Below are 19966 nucleotides of genomic sequence, written 5' to 3'. Positions count from 1 at the left end.
TTAATGGGACATTGATCTATACTTATATTGATCTTAACTTAAATGTAATGCTTGAAATTTGTTTTTTTTTTTTTGTTGCTTGTGATTGAATTGTTTTTTAAAAGTATATCGGTTGTTATATGTGCGAATTAAATAATTTTTTTATTCCAGTCTAAGTAACAATATTTTCCATTGATTGTGCCACTCAGTTTTGGTAATAATATTTCACATTTCACTCTATTATAATATAAATTAAGAAAATATTCTTTAGAATTTTTGAAAAGGAACTGTGGACTCTAAAGTGTTGTTAATACTCTCCATAACTATTCCTCTTCATTTTCATTCTATTATATACAAATCTTGCAAACATTGTGAAAATTTATCAAAGCGAATTGATTTACATTGTTTTAGTGCTATATTATGAACAAAGATTGATTGTATTTCTGAAGCATTATAATTTCTTTCACGAACAAGCATCATTTAGACAAATACTAAGAAATTATTTATACGTATTATAAAATAACGAGGCAATCAATATTATAAGTTATTGTGAATTATGAATATTTTGTTACTACCTCAAGATTTCACATTCAAGTTCTTTATATATATATATATATATATATATATATATATATTGTATGATTCTGAATTTGATGTTGACATATGTATTAACAAAGTCTAATAATCGGGCATAACATCAATAAAATACATGAATTTCTTTCAAAAATTTATTTTAAATCCATACATTTCGGCTATAATCCTAGCCTTCATTCAGTGGAAACTAAAAATAAAATTAAAAACTAAAACAATTGAATTGGAGTGGAAAGAAAAAATAAAATAGTAATTAGTACTTACAATCAGAAAATCTTTAGTGTTAAATTGGAAAATTTTTAATAATCCATGGTATTAATTAGTAATGTGTTACATTACCAAATTTCTTACAAAACAATAAAAACGTCGCGCAAAGGATTCGCAAATTCGTTCCACACATGTGTAGAATCTTGGTAAAAATATTTTTTAAAAATGTCTTTCTCCATTGTATCTTCAACCAGTCTACGAATAACACACTATCCATTTGTGATTTTTTAAAATTAGTATTTTGTGAAAATATTGTGTAATTTAAGTTTAATGTTTATAATACATAGTGTAGTGCATTACCATATCCTGATACCATGGATTATTAAAAATTTTCCAATTTAACACTAAGATTTTCTGATTGTAAGTACTATTTACTATTTTATTTTTTCTTTCCACTCCAATTCAATTGTTTTAGTTTTTAATTTTATTTTTAGTTTCCACTGAATGAAGGCTAGGATTATAGCCGAAACGTATGGATTTAAAATAAATTTTTGAAAGAAATTCATGTTTTTTATTGATGTTATGCTCGATTATTAAACTTTGTTAATATATATATATATATATATATATATATATAATATATATATAAGTTTTATGTTTAATGTTTAGGTTTTCTCACTGTTTCCTTTGTGTTTAAAATACGGAACAAAATTATAAATGTTATTTAGTGCAATAGTTTTATTTTATTGATATAATATATCTTAATGTTTATTATGCAATATCCATAATATCTACCTGTGTAAAAGGTAACAACCGTAATACATACTAACTTTTAAATATATATTTATATCAATATATATTTGTATTTTAATTTCCTGAGAACGATTTGGATAAACATTGCTTTAAATTAGAACAAAATAATGATGTAATTTTAGCAGCATGTAGACTATCAATAATAATATTTTCATTATTTTATTTCAGGTATATTTTATAAAGATTTATCGAATTATTTGAATTTTTTTTTCTCTGATAAGCAGGAACTATGAATATGGTATGAAAATTCGTAGTATGAAGGAAAAATCAAATTTTCAATTTGGAGAATGTTGCTAGTACTTCTTTATTGATATTTATTCAGGACAAAGTCCGCTGCACGAACAAACAAATTAGATAGGAGATACATTCAGAGCCTTTGGTAAGTCTTTTTATTTATATGTAAAAAAATGCAATATATATATATATATATATATATATATATATATATATTTGCATAATAGTCCTGGTTTATATTTCTAATTTTAACAATATAATCGTAACCAAAAATTGAAGAATTTAATAGAGATACATTTAATTTTAATAGTTTGTAAATAACAATTGTGCGTTATAATTTTCAAATATCAAAATTACATTTATCTGTTTACTATGTGCATACTTTTGGTACCATAAATATGAAACAAGAAGTTTGTAATATAAAATATTTTATTAAACAGGACATTCATTGACATTTAAAACATCTATTTTTATTAAAAAATGATTCTATCTCGATGTAAGCAAGTATAGTCACTTTAACCATTATATTTTATCGTTTTTTTTATTTATATCTCGCCTTTTTATTTGCATTACGTTTATCAAAACTGTGTTTATTTTTGCTGTTATTGTTATTTGGGATATTATTTGAAGAGTTGTGCACATTGTTTTTACTAGTATTATTTACCATATTCGAACTTGAAACAGAATTAATCATCGATAAATTATTGTTTGTATTTGTTGTATTATTAGTACTAGATGAAAAAGTGTTTGCGGTTTGATGTTTTCCTGAGGTATTTTTCGGAATATCTCCAATTAATCCTGAAATAAATTAGTGAAAAATGTTAATGAATGAGTTACGTAGTTTGATAATAATATATTACAAAGTATTATTGAAAAATGATGCCAATTTCATTATAATTAAATTTGTAAAGTGACATATTGGCAGCTTTTTTATTTAAGTATAATAGCAAATTGGTGGTACTATGAACATGAAATAAAGTAAACTAACGAAATTGATTAAGTTAATTGCAATAATATAGTTAAAAACATTTTGCTTAATTAAATCGTTTCGGGGCTTTAGATAAATGCATTGCTTTTAGCTTTTATATCATATTGATGAAACCATAAGGGGTAACCAATTGTATAAAAAATATGCTACCTTCATCAGAAGAGTCGTTATCATTACTTCGAGCTGGAGAATTCATTTCCTCCCGATTTTCTGCAATATCAAATCAACTAATAGTTTTTTCACACAAAAAATGCAATTGTATACCAAAATATTCAAATCAGTAAACAGCATTTAAAATAATAAGTTGAAGCATGATTTTTTACTACAAGATGACATTATCAAAATTGTGTAATTGAATATTCTACCAAAATACAAAATCTAATAAATAATATTGCACTTACACTAAATTAAAATAAATAACATAAAATAAAAACAAAAAATATTTAATGCTAATATTTTATTGCATATATAAAAATACATAAAAAAATAAATATTTTTAAGAACTAGTTTAATAATCACATTTATAATATAAAATCCTTAAATTATTGAAACTTAAAAATATATTGCATCAAAACAAACTAAGATTTCAGTTCTTTGAATCAAAATCTGCAAAAATAAAATAACAAATAAAATTCAAATTAAAAACTATATACAGGAATAAATAAAATAAATAATAGTAGCAAATAATATATTAACTTACGTTTTTGTTCGTTTGGTTCTATGAGTCCTGATACAGCCTATATAAAAAACATTTATATAATTTTGAAAAATCAAATTTTAATACACATATCTAACAAATAACTTACTGCCATTGACGTGATTGAGGATTTAGAAAATAACCTTTCTGCTTCTTTGAATTTCCTGTTCCTTTTATCATGCTTGGAATTTGAATTACTCGAATTGTTTGTTTTATTATTTGCATTACTTGAACTAATCGATAAATTATTATTGGACACCAAATATCTATCCCACCCACGAATTATATTTCCATATAATTGGGTATCTTCGAGGTATGATCCTATAATTACATTTTATAAGAACAAGGACAATAAATTATAAATTTATTTTTGTTTATAGGTTACCTTCGAAGGCATATATTTGTCTCTCGAGATTTGCTAGAGTTTCCTAAAGAAAAATTTACTTGCTTAGGGCATATAATAATTTGAGATTTTTTTTATGGAATAAAAAAAGTTTCTTTACAGAAATATTAATTTTTATTCCAAATTTACTTACAGCTATTTCAACTTTTCGCTTCACCAACTCAGCAAGCTCATTTCTTGCATCAATACTTGGAATTTTATTATTAGCCATAATTTGAGTTAACTCCAGAACTTGAAACGAAATTTGCATGATTTTTGTGTTAAATTTTGTTTCTTAGGGAATTGAAACGTCAGAAAAACGCAAAGTATATTTGTAAAACTTTTTATAGACTTAAAGATCAACTTGTGTGTATTGAATTATATCTATAATGCTATCTTACCTGCTATATTAATAATACTAGTAATTATTTGATTTTATTTATTATTATTTTACATCTGTCAATATACTAATTAAAATGGCGGGATCTGTTTTGTTTTATTTCATAATATGAACGTGCTGTCAGTGACATCTAATGGTGTACGATTGCAATATTGCATAACTGGTTTGTATCTATGATAACTAGGGTTCGAAATACCGGTGCTGCCATAATATTGAAGTTTTAACCATTCGTTATTAACCTACGTAAAAAATACTGCAAAAACATGATTATTTCATCCTTACTTATAAAAAATAATAGTATTCCTTTAGTTAGACATTATATTCGACCAAAGTTTGCAGGAGGTGTCAAATTTGGACAAATAACTTATTATCCAAGGTAACCTCAAAAAATAACTTAAAAAAATCTCTAACTAATTTTATAATTAAGTAACACAATTTACCTTATCTATTATAGACATCCAGATGAAAAAGATCCTGACTATGAGCCAACAAAATTATTTAGGGTTCAACGGGTCAAACCAGTTAAAGGCACACCGTATTGGGAAAGACGAATCTTGAGAGATTTAGGACTGGTTGATAAGGTATAATTTACATATTATTCAATGGTCACTACTTGTAAAACTGATTTTATTTACCACAAGTAATTGCATCTATTAATTTTAAAATAACCAAGATTTAATATTAAACGGAAGAGGATTATCATGGTCAAACAACTGTATCTCCTTAATAATTTAAATTTTTTAAAATCCTCTCATACACATATTTTAAAATAGTTGAATTTTAATAATATGGAAGTAAAGAGATTTTTTTTCTTAATTCTTACACTAGAATACCTCCTTAAATGTTATCAACAATGCTAATTATTTGTTATTACATGTGTTATATAGAATATTATCTTGTAGCAAACGGACATAGCAATAGTAAAAAACATACCAGAAAACAATGCAAGATTATGGACAATCAAGCATTTAATAAAAGTTACGCCTATTGTATTTCCCTATGGAGAACCTACCGAGAAAGATCTTCATGCAACATTTTTAAAAGAAAATGGAGAATGTATAGTTCATAAAGATATTACAATTACTGAGAAACAAGTTCAGATTACAGAGAATTTTAAAAATGATCAAAAGAAATTAGATTCAGATACATTAAAGAAAGATTCTCGGTTGAAATGGTTAAATCCTTGGAACTGAGTTACATTTTATGAAGTTTAACTATTATTTATGGATAATGTAGATAAAAAAGTATATTATATTATATGTAACTTATTACTTTCTCAGTGATATTCATATTATCTAGTTGTCTTTCAATAAATGCAAATTTATGGTGAAGCTCATAAATGCTGATGTAATTTTTTATACCAAATACAGAAAATAGTATTCCAGTTCTTTTACCTGTATGTTTATATCAACTGTTTTATTTTTTCTTATGATAAACTGGTGCTGCTTCATAATCTTTTAGACCAGTATTATTTTGTGAGGTACCAGTATGTGAGGACCAGTATTATTTCAGGGTGAAAACAACAGATAAAATAAACAAGGAGTTGTTGTTTGTGCCGCCTTCCTTGCCCTATTTTGATCTATACTGCTATGTGTAAGTTTTTTATCGGAATTTTTAGACCCCTCTGACTATAGTTTTTATTTTATAGCAATCTTACAAAATCGAGAATTCTCGCAATGGGGGACCATTGTCAGATTTTTTGGCTAAAAATCGAAGTTGCTCTGATTCGACTTATGTTCAAAAACTAGATTAAATTTGTCATTCCATCTACAATACTCCTGCGCTTTTCTCTTCTTGGTTTTTAAGTTATTAATATATTATCATTACTTAGTCATTAAGTAATTAATATTATTTATTTTTCTTTAATAGTACTTTAAAAATATGTAATTTAATTAATATTAGTCTAACTGACTAATTCTGTTTATTTTATAATTCTTCAAAATTATGCCTGTGATATATTTAAAAATATATTTTGTATTTCGTATGTTTTGTTCTTATTTCCAATATTAATTTTTTTTCAGATTTTATAGCTGTATTGATTATGTACAAATGTAGAAGTAATACCAGGCATTAATTTACATTATGTACATGTACTGCTATCTATAATCAAAGTTGCGTATTTTAATCGATGTAACGGCAAATCGCCTGGCATAGCGATCTATTTATACTTGTTTATCTATATATAATACTTGTTTATCTATGTTTATCTTGTCTAGGCTATTTTACTTGAAGTTCCCAATAAATTTTTGTCTATGAAGTAAAAAAGATCAAAATGTCAATCAGGCAATACTACTCAATAAAATTTGTATCAAACGTCAAAAGCAGCCGCAAATAGCCGGCTAGCGATCTCATTCCATGTTTTTTAAAAATAATCTTTAATATAATATCATATTCATATTTTTAGAACAGGTAAATATCGTAAACGTCCGATGAAAAATTCGTATGATCTTCATACTTGTATTTATAGAGTTGTTATTTTTAGAAACAGGCTTATGCGTGCTTATTTGAGCAGTTATATATACCTGTGTGGTTATTAATTTTAGGAAAAGATAGCCTTTTTGAAATAAGAAAACATCGATTGTGCAAATGAAGTTAAAGTCTTCTGAAATAATTAAACGTGGTACCTGTATTTTAACTGAAAAGCCATTTGTTTATGCGTTGAATTCTAAATATCGGAAGGAGCGGTGCGATTTCTGTTTTTTAAAGTAAGCATTAAATAAAATCAATTAATTCAAATGTTACATACACACACACAAATATATATATATATATATATATATATATATATAACTTATCCATCTAAATTATACAAAAGATTGTAAAGGTAATTCAAGACCCTAAATGCCTGCAAAATAAGTAATTTTATGATAATTCAGTTCCTGAAAAATCCGTTAATTTTGCATAGGTATAGATACGAATAAGAATAATTATATAAATTTATTACTATTTCAATTCAACTGTGTTAATATGGTATACTCTGGACAGTTTCATATAATCAGCATTTTTTCACGATGATAAAGATAACCCATTAAGCGGTGCCTTATGTACTTGCAATGGGAAATCTCTCGTACTATCTGTTCCTATTTGATTTTAACTTATTTCATAGACTTTGCATTAGCAAAATCATTTAATTTATTTCATATATAGTGTGTGTTTGCAAAGGCTTATAATTATATAAAGTAAGCATTAAATAAGAAGAATTAATTTGAATTTATATATATATATATATATATATATATATATATATATTTAATGTTAAATATGAACAATACAACACTCAGATTTTTTACACACTTTATTTGGCAATTACAGACGTTTCGAGACCATGGTATGCCTCATCTTCAGTGTAATTTCAAAACAGTTACTGATATACTACACATTCTTCAATATTTTATTTAATTTACATTTAATTTTTGAAAATACAAAAAACACCAACTATCCCTTACAGCTCTTGTACACATGTACACAAAAAATATTCCCCGATAATAAAGAATACATATGTTTCCAATTCAAACTAACAATGGAAAATCTCTCATAGTATATTTTCAAATTTTATTTTAACTCAGTTTATATCATCAAATTAGGAACAATTATTAGTTGATATTTCAGTGCCAAATTCTGCTGAGTTGTTGAGTTTATATGGCCGGGTATGCATAAGAATTTCCATGAATTATGAGAGAAGTTTTCTTCAGCTAATCATTAACTTTTTTATTTTTCTAATTCATGGTTAAAAAAGAAATACCTGCCTAATGAATTAATTTTAATTTCAATGTATTCTTGTTATTTCATATATAGTGTGTGTTTGCAAAAGATTATAATTTCTAAACATAACACTCATTTAATGTATGTTAAGTATCATTTTTTCCTTATTACTTCAAAGGGTAAACATTATTTTTTATTTCAGAACAAACTTATTAAAATGTACAGGATGCCAATATGTGTATTATTGTGGAAGGGCTTGCCAAAAGGAGGCTTGGACAATACATAAAATAGAGTGCCCTTGCCTTCGAAGGGCAGGTCTACGAATTGTACCTAATGCAGCTCGAATGCTGTTAAGAATAATTATAAAGTTAAAGGTAATTAAACTTTACATTTTCAGCCTTTCTGTTACAATAAGCACCTGTTTACTCTAAAATGAATAATACAAGTATTATTACAATAAATGTATTGATAGACATATTTTTTATGGGATTAAAGATTATTTTCCTACATGAGTATAACTTTGTTTGAAACTTTATCATAGGGAAATAACAAATAATTATTTTATCTTATACATATATCATTTATATTTTTACAGCAAAATGGGGAATTTGAAAAAGGCTATTACACAAGTACAAATTATAGAAGGTTTAAAGATTTAATGTCTCGTAAGTACAATTTTGGATATGAATATTTGGCAAATTTTAAATCACAAACTTATTGGGTAATAATTCATTTGTGTTTGTATGATTTATTTGTACAGATTATGCTGAAATAAAGCTAGATTCGAAACGAATGGAGCATTTAGAAAGTTTACAAGCTGTCTTGGAACAATTATTAGTTGATATACCAGTGCCAAATTCTGCTGAGTTGTTGGGTTTATATGGCCGGGTAAAAGAATTTACATGAATTATGAGAAGCTATATCATTAACTTTTTTACTTTTCTGTTTCTTTTCTAAAAATGAAATACCTACATTTCTCAATAGCAAGAAATAATTATAATTTCAATGTTTATATTCATATAGATTTTATTTTTGAATGCAAGTTATCAAATCAGGTTCATTTTTAGTTAACTGTTAATGGCTTCAACATATTGGATGGTGAAATGTGCAGTCTAGGAACTGGTATATACCTAGGCATTTCTATTGTTGACCATTCTTGCACACCAAACGCTGTTGTTGTTTTTGAAGGAACCACTCTTTATATAAGAACATTGCAAGACTTGCCAAGTCTAAATTGGTCAGAGGTAAATAATTCTGATTGAAAATGTGTTGATTTATTACCATCAAGACATATTTCAATTAAGTGATTTGTTGCAGATATTTATTTCATATATAGATTTACTAAATACAACTGAAGCCAGAAGAATTGATCTGAAATCAACATATTATTTTCTGTGTACTTGTTATCATTGTTTGGATGATTCAGAAACAAAACTTATGAATAGTGCATGTTGCATGAATGCATTTTGTGATGAACCTATAGATGCATCATTTTCTGATAAAATTTGCAACAAATGTACAACAAAAGTTTCTGAAGAACATATGCAGACATATCACGAAGTTAAAGAGTTTATCGAAATGAAACTAGAGGAAATGAAGGACATAGCATGTAAAAAATTTGAAACATGGTAATAAAATATAATTATAAATTAACATAAACTTTTATTTTCAGATTTAGATGTATGCAAAATTTGCTTGAAGAAAATGTCAGGTATATTACATCCAAAAAATATTTTGTATGTTAAAATATTGGATATGGCTTTTGAAAGTGCAATTCAAATGTGCTTATGGAACGATGCAATAAGTTATGGAAATCAATTACTGCATGGTTTCAGGTGAATTAGAATAAGAAATTAAAATTCTGAAATATTTAAAGCATTATCTGGGAATTTAACAATAATTAGGCTTTGGGGCATTCTTGTGAGTTCAATGTTTTTTTTGTAGATTATATTATGGTAATTTCCATCCACTCTTGGGGTTATTATATTTAAAACTTGGAAAAATATTACTTCTTCAAAATCAGCCAGAGTCTTTAGAAAGGTATATTTTAAAATGCTTTTATTTCATGCTTGAATTCAAAATTAAAATTTAGTATTTACTGACTTGTTTCAGACTTAAAAATGCACAAGAAATCCTTAAAATAACCCATGGCGAGAAACATGAGCTATACAAACACAATTTATTACCCCTATTGGAGCAAGCTTTGAGTGAAAGTCTACCTAATTAAATGGTAAATAAAGAAAACAATAGTTTGTATTTTTATACAATAAAATTTTATAGTTTACCTATAACTTATTACATACTTTTAAATAATATTAATTTTACTAAACATTTAATTCATCAGTTACTGCAGGAAAAGATCACTTTTAACAATATATGTACGAATACCATATAAAAACAGGTGTATGTAAGTCAAATTATGAATTTATTATTAGGTTATTTTTATGCTTTTAGAATTTACTTTTCATTATACAGCTAACGTTTTCCATTGTTAAAGTTGAGAATCCGCAAAGGGGCTTTAAAAGTTGAGTTAGCTTGCTGCTGAATTTGATATGCGAGTGGATGTATTTTGAAGCCATATAATCTGCAATTAAATAAAAGGATTGATGATTATGATTGTAAAATAGGAAAAAAACAATTATTTTTACCTTGGTACAAATTGATTTGCTGGCCGTTTTGGTCTATATTCAGGATGAACCATAAATAACATGTGTGGAAAGCCAGAGCCAAAGTAGGCACCATCCGTGTGATGATGTCTTGAACTCTTGGGTACGTAAACATCCATACATTTAGGGCAGTAGGACTTTACCATAGCCTCTCCAGGCACATCAGAAAGACCTTTATAAAAAAAAAATGTGAATTAAGTTTCTAAGGACAAAGATTATTTATTACCACTTACCTAATGGCAGCATAGGCTGACTATCGCAGTAAACTCTAGGGCAATATCCGAAGTCTCCAGATTGGTATTTTTCTATCATTTGAGCTATACCTCTATTTGTTAAAATATATCTGGCGTGAATTAGACCATATAACATCTCTGCAGCTTGTTCTATTGCATCTGACTGATTTGGATTATCATCTATTTCGTCATCTACATAGAGAAAAAAATTATTGTTTAAGAAGACCAATTGTTCAAACTAATGGCTATCTTCTATATCATGACTCATGAGAAAGTTTAAGATTGTTACATCTAAAATATTTACCAGGTTCTAAATCTAATATCATATCCAAGGCTTGTCTATATCGTGGAATTTGCTCATTAAGGCCTGTTAGATTGAATTTATCCTGTATATAGTCTTCATCCACCTACAAAAATTTTTTTTTTTTAATATCTATATTTAGCATTCTTCAATAAATTTTAAGACAAACCTCGCAAAAGAATTCATTTCCTCGTAGACCACAAAACCAAGATATCCATGAGACCTCCTCAGAACTGCTCATTTTCCTATAATAGTAGAGAACTGTCACAGCACCGTTAAAATAATAGTGAAAATGTTAATTCAATTATTGCGAAAAGTGCAGATTGCTAAAAAAGAGCTACTTCAAATTTTCCATGTTATTAGAAGGTATATATTGAAATTATAATTTCATTCCAAAAGCAATCATTGCAACTTGGATAATCAGAAACACATTTTATGTATTTTTGGGAATAGCCTTACCTTTTGGTACCTTGGTTAGCCACGCTTAGACTACAATATAAATTGGGTTTATTGTGCGATTTCTATATGCAACAATTTTACTTTGACAATAAAAAATATTTCTTGAAATAAAGCAGAACTACAAACGACAAATAGTTAATTCTAAAGTTAAAGTTGCACACTTGCCACTTCTCACCAAAGAACACATCAAAGAAGAGATGGTAAACTTAACTGATTTTGAGTGAAATGGAATAAGCGTAACTAATGCATGTAAAATGCATTATGATTTTTAGGTAATAACCATTGATAAAAATATATTATTGATATAATTGTGGCGTTCTTTTATTTTAAATACTTGTTTTGTTTGATGAAAGGTAATAAATAGTGCTAAATATGCTAAAAATGGATATTTAATAAATATAATGCAGCATAACTCTAAGTATAAGTAATTGAATAATTAAAATCATTTTATTCAAATATTTATATAAATATAACAAGTCCATGATAAATGAGGAAAAAAGATTTTACACCAAGCTTTACCTGTTTATGCCTTTGTTGTTTCTGAAATAAATTCACGATGGCAAGACGACGAATGTTATTATAAGTGTGGTACCAGGCCCTATTATCTCAGTACAAAATCCGCGTTCACAACGCGTAGTTCCAGTCACGACCGCTAGGCGCAAATTTGGCGCTAGTAAGCCGATGACAAGTTTGACAGGTTAGTAATTCACGAGCAATATGTACCAGAAATGTCAAAATTTTGTTTTGATTCTTATTATGATTGTTGTGTTTACAAGTGTTTTATAATTGTTTATACGGTTTTATTTGTGATTCAAACAAAATCTATAACTCTTAAATGAAGAGGATATAAAGCAGTTGTTAAAGCAGTGTATATAATAAAAATTTAATCACAATACATTTTGGGAGCAAGCTAGGGCTCTTTTATAAGAAAGGCAAGGCTCCTCTAACTTTTCAGAATTGTATTAAACTTTGGAGGCTCTTAAATATATATGGAAAAGCATAAATAGACTAGACTTTACATTTTTTAGGAACGCCACTGAGTTAATGAACGAAATCCAATTGCCGTGCAAGATGATAAAATAAGTTAATTTAATGCAGCAGTTTTTTGAATATTCAAGATAATATCAAGAGCCATTTAGCATGACTGGATTTATCGCAAAGAATGTGCTGAAAAGTGACAAATCTTACTTGGAATGATTATTAGTTAATAAAGTAATGCACAGACACTATAATTTAAACACCATGTTTTGTGTTCACAACATTATTGGTAGTGAATAATGAATGATTATCCACTTGAAGGCAGGAATCCTGTAATTCGTTAAACTTTTTGTTTTTCCTTTTTTTTAAATAAATATGTTTTGTTATTGTATAACAATGTCAATATAAGACTATTGTAATGCAAAATTTAAATACAAATAAATTATTTTTAAAATTGACAATTTTCTTTTATTTCTAATTTTGGCGCTTTAATTTGAATGCATTTTGGAGCACGAGGCTGCCGAGCGACATGCGATTAAAGCGCCATCACCCAATATTGCGGTCGTGACTTTCCCTAGCTCTCTGAACGCAAATACCGCGAGAGAGAAACGTCTATATTAGTATATTGTCTAGGGTGTGGTACCACCGGATACGCAAATTCTCCATAGCGTCGTAGCGTTCTCCTTGTCTAATTGTCGCCATTTCATATGTATCTCCGTTTCATATTTATCTAATATGTACAAGCCGAATCGCCATTAAAGCGAGACAAAAGATTGTTTTACTGTGTATTTTTGACATTACAATTAAGGTAAGCGATATTTATCTATTACTATTAAATAGAAATGTCAAGTGTTTCTATTTAATCCATATTGGACTTAAATCTTGAGTTATTTAATAGTTTTGAGTCATTTGTCAAAGCATCGTAGCCGCAGCTATTCTATTTATGCGTTATCCCTTTCTTGCTCAACAATTTCCCCTTAGAACATATTTCTAAAGTACGTTTTGACAAAGGAAAATATATATTTCCTTTACATTCTCTCATGTTTTATCGCGGTCTCGCTCAATATTTATGTTTGAGCTTTATTGCCTATTTTCATGATTTTTTAGGAAGAAACAATCGTTCTTTGTTCAATAAACAAAATATTGTGTTCTTTTGTAATATCGATGTGTTTCTTAAATATCATTTTATATTATTAAATATTTATATTTTTTTAAACATGTTTGACACAACTATGCATTATTATTTTAGCCTAAACAGCCTAGATAAATTAATTATTACAAACATAACATGAAGTAAATTCTTTTCTAATACTTTTTTTAGAAGTTTTTCTTAAAAAGTTTGTTCCTTGTTACAAGGTAAAATATTTTATTTTGGCAGGTAACCATAATATATTTTGCAGTTTTTAATTATGTATGATTTTATTAATAGTGAGTGAATAATTATTTTTATTTATGTTGTCTCAAATTTTAAATGTTTGATATTCTAAGTTATGCCTTTGAATCAAATATTAGTTCTTTGCTTTTTAATAAACTTGTTTTTTGAGTCCCAATAATTAGTTAAATCCTTCGGTCTCAAGAATATTGTTCATTCAGTTATTTTTAGAAGTTTTTCTTAATAACTTTGTTCGTTGTTATAAGGTAAAATATTTTATTTTGACAGGTAACCATAATATATTTTGCAGTTTATAATGATATATAATTTTAGTAATAGTGAGTGAATAATTATTTGTATTTATGCTCTCAAATTTTAAATGTTTGATATTCTAAGTTATGCTTTTGAATCAAATATTAGTTTTTTTGCTTTATAATAAACATGTTTTTTGAGTGCCAATAATTAGTTAAATCCTTTTGGTCTCAAGAATATTGTTCATTCAGTTATTTTTAGAAGTTTTTCTTAATAATTTTGTTCCTTGTTACAAGGTAAGATATTTTATTTTGACGGGTAACCATAATATATTTTGCAGTTTATAATAATACATATTATTTTAGTAATAGTGAGTGAATAATTATTTGTATTTATGCTGTCTCAACTTTTAAATGTTTGATATTCTAAGTTATGCTTTTGAATCAAATATTAGTTTTTTTGCTTTATAATAAACATGTTTTTTGAGTGCCAATAATTAGTTAAATCCTTTTGGTCTCAAGAATATTGTTCATTCAGTTATTTTTAGAAGTTTTTCTTACTAATTTTGTTCCTTGTTACAAGGTAAAATATTTTATTTTGACGGGTAACCATAATATATTTTGCAGTTTATAATAATATATATTATTTTAGTAATAGTGAGTGAATAATTATTTGTATTTATGCTGTCTCAACTTTTAAATGTTTGGTATTCTAAGTTATGCTTTTGAATCAAATATTAGTTCTTTTGCTTTTTAATAAACCTGTTTTTTGAGTCCCAAGAATTAGTTAAATCCTTTTGATCTCAAGAATATTGTTCATTCAGTTATTTATTGTTTCTTGATATTTGTTAAATAAATATTTTATTCACCTCCACTTTCTTGATAGTATAATATTTATCTTGTAAAGTATTTCTTCTTTGTTCAATTTCAAAATTATTAATTAGTTACTATTTATATAGGATCGAAGTTGAAAATTTCTTGCAATGTTTACTACTTCAAATGCCTTACAAAATGCTGGAGGAACGACACCAACTTTGCAATATCAGCAAGCTGACATGGGCCAGAAGCCCCAAGTTAAAACGATTGATAATACTCAAATAAAAATAAGTCAACATCAACAGGTATGATTCATTCGACTTAAGGTGGTATTTTAGTGTAGTGGCATGAATTTAGTGAAAGTTATATTTAAATCATAAAAAAGACCAATAATTTTTATGCTATTATCTTTTTTATAATTTCTTTATCAATGTTACAAGAATACAGAATAAACTTAAAACAAAATAGAGATAATAATTGAAAACTTTAGCCATTGTTGTTGAAGTGGAAAGTTGCAAAAAAGATTATTAATATAGAATGATGTCAATTGGTATATACTTTGGATTAAGTTTAAGAATAGGTTTTTGACAAAATGGTGACTGAAAAAGAAAGGATCAATTTTTTATCTCTTCTTTGAGTCTCTCGATTTTTTTCAAAAAATAGTAAGTATTAAAATACTGAGATGAGGCTAGTATGTGCCTGAGGGAAGTCTGTAAAGAAGATTCTCCAAAAATTTTAAGTAAATCACGTAGAACTTGCAAAATTGTGGGCATTGTATTGAAAAAGACAATTTTGGGAAAAGGAAACAAAAGAGATTATCATGTTCAAACAGCTGTATCTCCGAAGATAACATAAATTTTCAAAAATCTTCTGGTACACATATTCTTAAATGGTTAAACTTTGGAAATAAAAATAAAAAAACTATTTTCTTGAATTTCTACAATAGAAATTTAAGTTTTCCTTAAATTATTTCAACACTCAAAATAATAGATTTTTTAAGAAATGTATAAAATATTCTAAATATATTTAGAATAATATTTTAATTTGATTTAATAAGAGGATAAGTTTAGTATTGATAGATAGAAAACTTAAAATATTTTACTCAATGTAAATTCTTTTTTACAGCAAGTACACATATTCTTAAATATGATAGAAGATAAAAATTAAAAAAATTATTTTCTTGAATTTCTACACTAGACATTCAAGTTTTTGTTAAATTATTTCAACACTCAAAATAATAATCTAAGAATTTTTAAGAAATGTATAAAATATTCTAAATATATTTAAAATAATATATTAATATCATTTAATAAGATGATAAGTTTAGTATTGATAGATTGTAAACTTAAAATATTTTACTAACTTTTAATTCTTCTTTTATAGCAAGTTCAACAAGAGTTTCCAACATTCTGTTACACCAATGTAAATATGATTCAAAAATTGACACCAGCCTCCCAGGCACACACCAGCACTGTAAATTTAGCTCAATTGACTGATGATAATAAAACCTGTTATATTGCACAACCGTTCGGTTATAACTATGCTTTAGTTAACCAAATGCAGCTAGCTCAGAATGGGGTAACTGGAGTTACCATTGATGGAAGAATACCGAATACAATATCTAATATAAGTTTTAAATGTGACGTTTGTGGTTTAATGTTTGCACATTTAACTCTTTTGAATCATCACAAGAGAATTCATAATCAGGATCAAGATTCTGATGGAAATATTACTGTTGTTGCCCAGGCTCAAAATTTAGTATCTGCACAGAACTTAGTGCAAGATGGACAGAGTTTGGGAACATTACAAGGTAATAATAGTAAAGGATATTTTTTGTTTTTATGGGGATAAACAATTTCAAATTCACATATTTTTTTGATGTTACTTTGCATTCAGATAGCCATCAGTGATTAATAATTGATTCAGCCTTTAAAAAGATTCAATGAGAGTTCTTTGTTTAAATTTTTTTTATTCTCATGAATATGGATGCATTTAACATAAACACAGTAACTGTACAAGTTTTTAAAATACATTAATATTATTATTATTATTGCATTCTGTAAAATTATTAGTAACTGTATATAATTAATGCTTAAAAACTATATTTTACAGGAGCCATACAAATTGTGGCCACAGAAACATTAGAACCGGCTACAAGCCAAGCGATGCAACAACAAGAACAACAATTGGCAATCACAAAATCAACTATGGTTACAATAGATAAAAATCAAAAATGTATTACATGTGGTGGACCAATCATAATTAATCCAAAACGTAAAGGACCGAAACTGATTAGATGTGAAACTTGTATTAATAATGATAATGTTTCTCATGTTAGAGGTAATATATTTATCAATATTGTTAATTTCAATTCATTTCTCAAATAAATTTCAAGTAATAGTTATATATTTTTTTACACCTTATGATTATGCATCAGTGGATGATAATAGATTAAAAAAAAACAACTTCTAAAGAATAATTATTGAAATTAGACATTTATTGTGAATAACTTGAGTAATATTTATATAATTCATTTCTTTTATCATGTATTACTATTTTTAGCTGCAACACAAATTTTTGTTGCCCCTGATGGTGATGTTAAATTTGAAATGACTGAAATAACAAATCAAGGTCAGCAGCAACAGCAACAGCAGCAGCAGCAGCAACAACAGGATGGTCAAACAATGGACAATCTCGGGACACAAAATGTTATACCTCTTGGACAAAAACCATTACCGGGTAAGAAAACCAATTACAGATTTTATATGAAATGTAAAATGAAATCTAAATGTTCTTTTTTATTTTTTGATGATAATTTATTGATTGATTTTATATCTATTAAAGGACATCATCCTGTTAAGAAAAGGAATATTGCTTCAGTTACAAAATGTCACAAATGCAATGGCTCAGGAATTATTTTTATAGGTGGTAATAAAAATAAACTGCAAAATGCGAAGTAATTATTCTGAAATAAACAAGAAACAAATATTATATTAATTGTAATATTCTAATAATAACTATTTTTATTTTAGTGCTGAGAAACCTTTTCATTGCAATATTTGTGGAGGTTCATTTTCTAGATATTCTAGTTTGTGGTCTCATAAAAAATTACATAGTGGAGAAAAGAATTTCAAATGTACAATTTGCGGATTGGCTTTTGCTAAAGCAGTTTATCTTAAGAATCATTCAAGAATTCATACAGGAGAGAAACCATATAGGTAAAAACAATGCATTTAAGTTTATAAGTCGTATTAAATACAGTTATACTAAAATTCTATCTAATTTCAGATGCAATACATGCGGTATGCAGTTTTCACAATCACCACATTTGAAAAATCATGAGCGTACACATAGTGGTGAAAAACCATATGTTTGCGAGGTAATTAGTTGTATGACATTAAAACCAAACTCAGCGAAGTTGTAGCATATAATTCAATAGATTTCAATAGATTTCTATAAAATACATTTTCTATAATTTAGATTTTTGGATTTGGCTGTTAAATACTAAATTTATCTAATATAATATTTTCATTGCAGGTTTGTGATAAAGGATTTGCAAGACATGCAACACTCTGGAATCATAGGCGAATTCATACAGGAGAAAAACCTTATAAATGTGATATATGCGGCTCTGCATTCAGCCAAGCTGCTCACTTGAAAAATCATGCAAAGGTTTGTGTCAATTTTTAATTTAATTATTATTTCTGACTATTGATAATTAAAGTGTAATAATATAATGAATATTTCCTATTATTATTAATTACAGGTTCATTCTGGAGAGAAACCCTTCAAATGTGATATATGTTCTGCTGCATTTGCTGATAGATTTGCATTAAAACGACACAGAGGCATTCATGAAAAATATGGTAAGGGATATTAATGTTTTTTTAAAAGTATTATCTTTATTTGTTTATATTTATTTTAATTTTATTACTTGTATAGGTCAAACAGCTCCAAGACAACCTGCTCAACCACCACAGATAGTTATTTTAAAACAGGAGGAACAAGATCAGCAGCAACAGCAGCAGCAGCAGCAACAACAACAACAGCAGCAACAACAGCAGCAGCAACAACAACAACAACAGCAGCAGCAGCAACAGCAAGAAGAGGAAAAAATCCATGAAGTTGTCATAACAATGTAGATTGTTTAAAACTTCTCCAGGAATTTCCTTGTTTGACAATATCACATTTCAGGCTTGTATGACTTGAATAATAAGCAATTTATAGACTGGATTAACTAATTTTATATTATTATATAATTTAGTTATGTTAAGTTAAATAGTTGAATGACTATTAGAACACAAACGCCTGCAAAGTGTATAAACTATATTAAAGCTTAATTATATATATTTATATATATTTGAATAATAACTAAGTTTACTGTTTATAATTTATATTTTATAGAAGTAAGTTGCCACTAGTTTTTCATTAGTACTAAAAATAGAAATAAGTTGTTCTTCAAACAAGAGATAAAACACTAATTACTATGTAAATATTTTATAAAAAGATTTAAAGGTGATATTTATTTCATAGTTGTAGAAATATGAAGTAAAGCGCTCTCCTTGCTGTAAAATTAAGTATTCAACTACCATTAATTATAGATAGTAGAGAAATCACATTCCACTTTTTGTACATACAGACTTAGGATTATCAACATGATTGATTCTATTTTATCCATCTTGATCTTGAATAGATATCTTGATCTGTTTTTATAATCATATTATTATTATTTTAATGAAAAATAATGTGCAGCTTGCATATTATTTTGACTTTAGTTATTTATTGTGCTGAAAATACACAGCTATATAAAAATTTGAAATTTGATATAAGAATAAAAATGTTAATATGTATGCGCTGAGAAAAAAAATAAATATTGGTGGAAATGGAAATTAAAGAA

At 26.7% G+C, this 19966-nt stretch overlaps 5 protein-coding genes across 8 annotated transcripts; 3 read left to right on the top strand and 2 right to left on the bottom strand.

Annotated features, from left to right (window-relative positions):
• Positions 1-3398: 3398 nt before the first annotated feature.
• LOC113388334 (chromatin modification-related protein MEAF6-like) lies at positions 3399-4360 on the bottom strand. The gene is made up of 6 exons (XM_026625723.1): positions 4293-4360; positions 4046-4143; positions 3895-3937; positions 3619-3830; positions 3513-3549; positions 3399-3418 (listed from the first exon to the last, which is right to left on the bottom strand). The coding sequence occupies exons 2-6, from the start codon at positions 4121-4123 to the stop codon at positions 3399-3401; spliced, it is 390 nt and encodes a 129-aa protein (XP_026481508.1). The 5' UTR covers positions 4124-4143; positions 4293-4360.
• Positions 4361-4511: 151 nt separating this feature from the next.
• On the top strand, positions 4512-5484 carry LOC113388332 (39S ribosomal protein L30, mitochondrial-like). Its single transcript, XM_026625722.1, has 3 exons — positions 4512-4667; positions 4746-4872; positions 5194-5484. Exons 1-3 carry the CDS (start codon positions 4555-4557, stop codon positions 5482-5484), a joined length of 531 nt encoding a protein of 176 aa, XP_026481507.1. The 5' UTR covers positions 4512-4554.
• Positions 5485-6830: 1346 nt separating this feature from the next.
• Positions 6831-10220, top strand: LOC113388331 (histone-lysine N-methyltransferase SMYD3-like). Its single transcript, XM_026625721.1, has 9 exons — positions 6831-6996; positions 8196-8367; positions 8589-8658; positions 8754-8881; positions 9061-9237; positions 9311-9602; positions 9666-9828; positions 9938-10033; positions 10106-10220. Exons 1-9 carry the CDS (start codon positions 6878-6880, stop codon positions 10218-10220), a joined length of 1332 nt encoding a protein of 443 aa, XP_026481506.1. The 5' UTR covers positions 6831-6877.
• A 122-nt stretch (positions 10221-10342) lies between these two features.
• Positions 10343-11817, bottom strand: LOC113387568 (casein kinase II subunit beta). 2 transcript variants are annotated; one of them, XM_026624907.1, is made up of 6 exons: positions 11653-11817; positions 11363-11454; positions 11197-11299; positions 10893-11084; positions 10642-10831; positions 10343-10577 (listed from the first exon to the last, which is right to left on the bottom strand). In XM_026624907.1, the coding sequence occupies exons 2-6, from the start codon at positions 11432-11434 to the stop codon at positions 10469-10471; spliced, it is 666 nt and encodes a 221-aa protein (XP_026480692.1). In that variant the 5' UTR covers positions 11435-11454; positions 11653-11817; the 3' UTR covers positions 10343-10468. The 2 variants fall into 2 exon arrangements, with proteins under 2 accessions (XP_026480692.1, XP_026480691.1); XM_026624906.1 differs by having other exon boundaries at positions 11363-11438; positions 11653-11814.
• A 1471-nt stretch (positions 11818-13288) lies between these two features.
• On the top strand, positions 13289-19374 carry LOC113387717 (zinc finger protein 83-like). 3 transcript variants are annotated; one of them, XM_026625085.1, is made up of 11 exons: positions 13289-13438; positions 15213-15374; positions 16453-16879; positions 17182-17409; positions 17632-17808; positions 17914-18025; positions 18102-18287; positions 18358-18448; positions 18607-18741; positions 18836-18935; positions 19012-19374. In XM_026625085.1, exons 2-11 carry the CDS (start codon positions 15237-15239, stop codon positions 19209-19211), a joined length of 1794 nt encoding a protein of 597 aa, XP_026480870.1. In that variant the 5' UTR covers positions 13289-13438; positions 15213-15236; the 3' UTR covers positions 19212-19374. The 3 variants fall into 3 exon arrangements, with proteins under 3 accessions (XP_026480870.1, XP_026480872.1, XP_026480871.1); XM_026625087.1 differs by lacking the exon at positions 13289-13438 and adding an exon at positions 13523-13625; XM_026625086.1 differs by lacking the exon at positions 13289-13438 and adding an exon at positions 13896-13986.
• Positions 19375-19966: the final 592 nt, after the last annotated feature.

This window comes from Ctenocephalides felis, unplaced genomic scaffold (assembly GCF_003426905.1).
Source record: "Ctenocephalides felis isolate EL2017-DRISC unplaced genomic scaffold, ASM342690v1 CF-g0.4_SCAFFOLD_03572, whole genome shotgun sequence".
NCBI lineage: Eukaryota > Metazoa > Arthropoda > Insecta > Siphonaptera > Pulicidae > Ctenocephalides > Ctenocephalides felis.
This window is presented reverse-complemented; position numbering and strand designations above follow the sequence as displayed.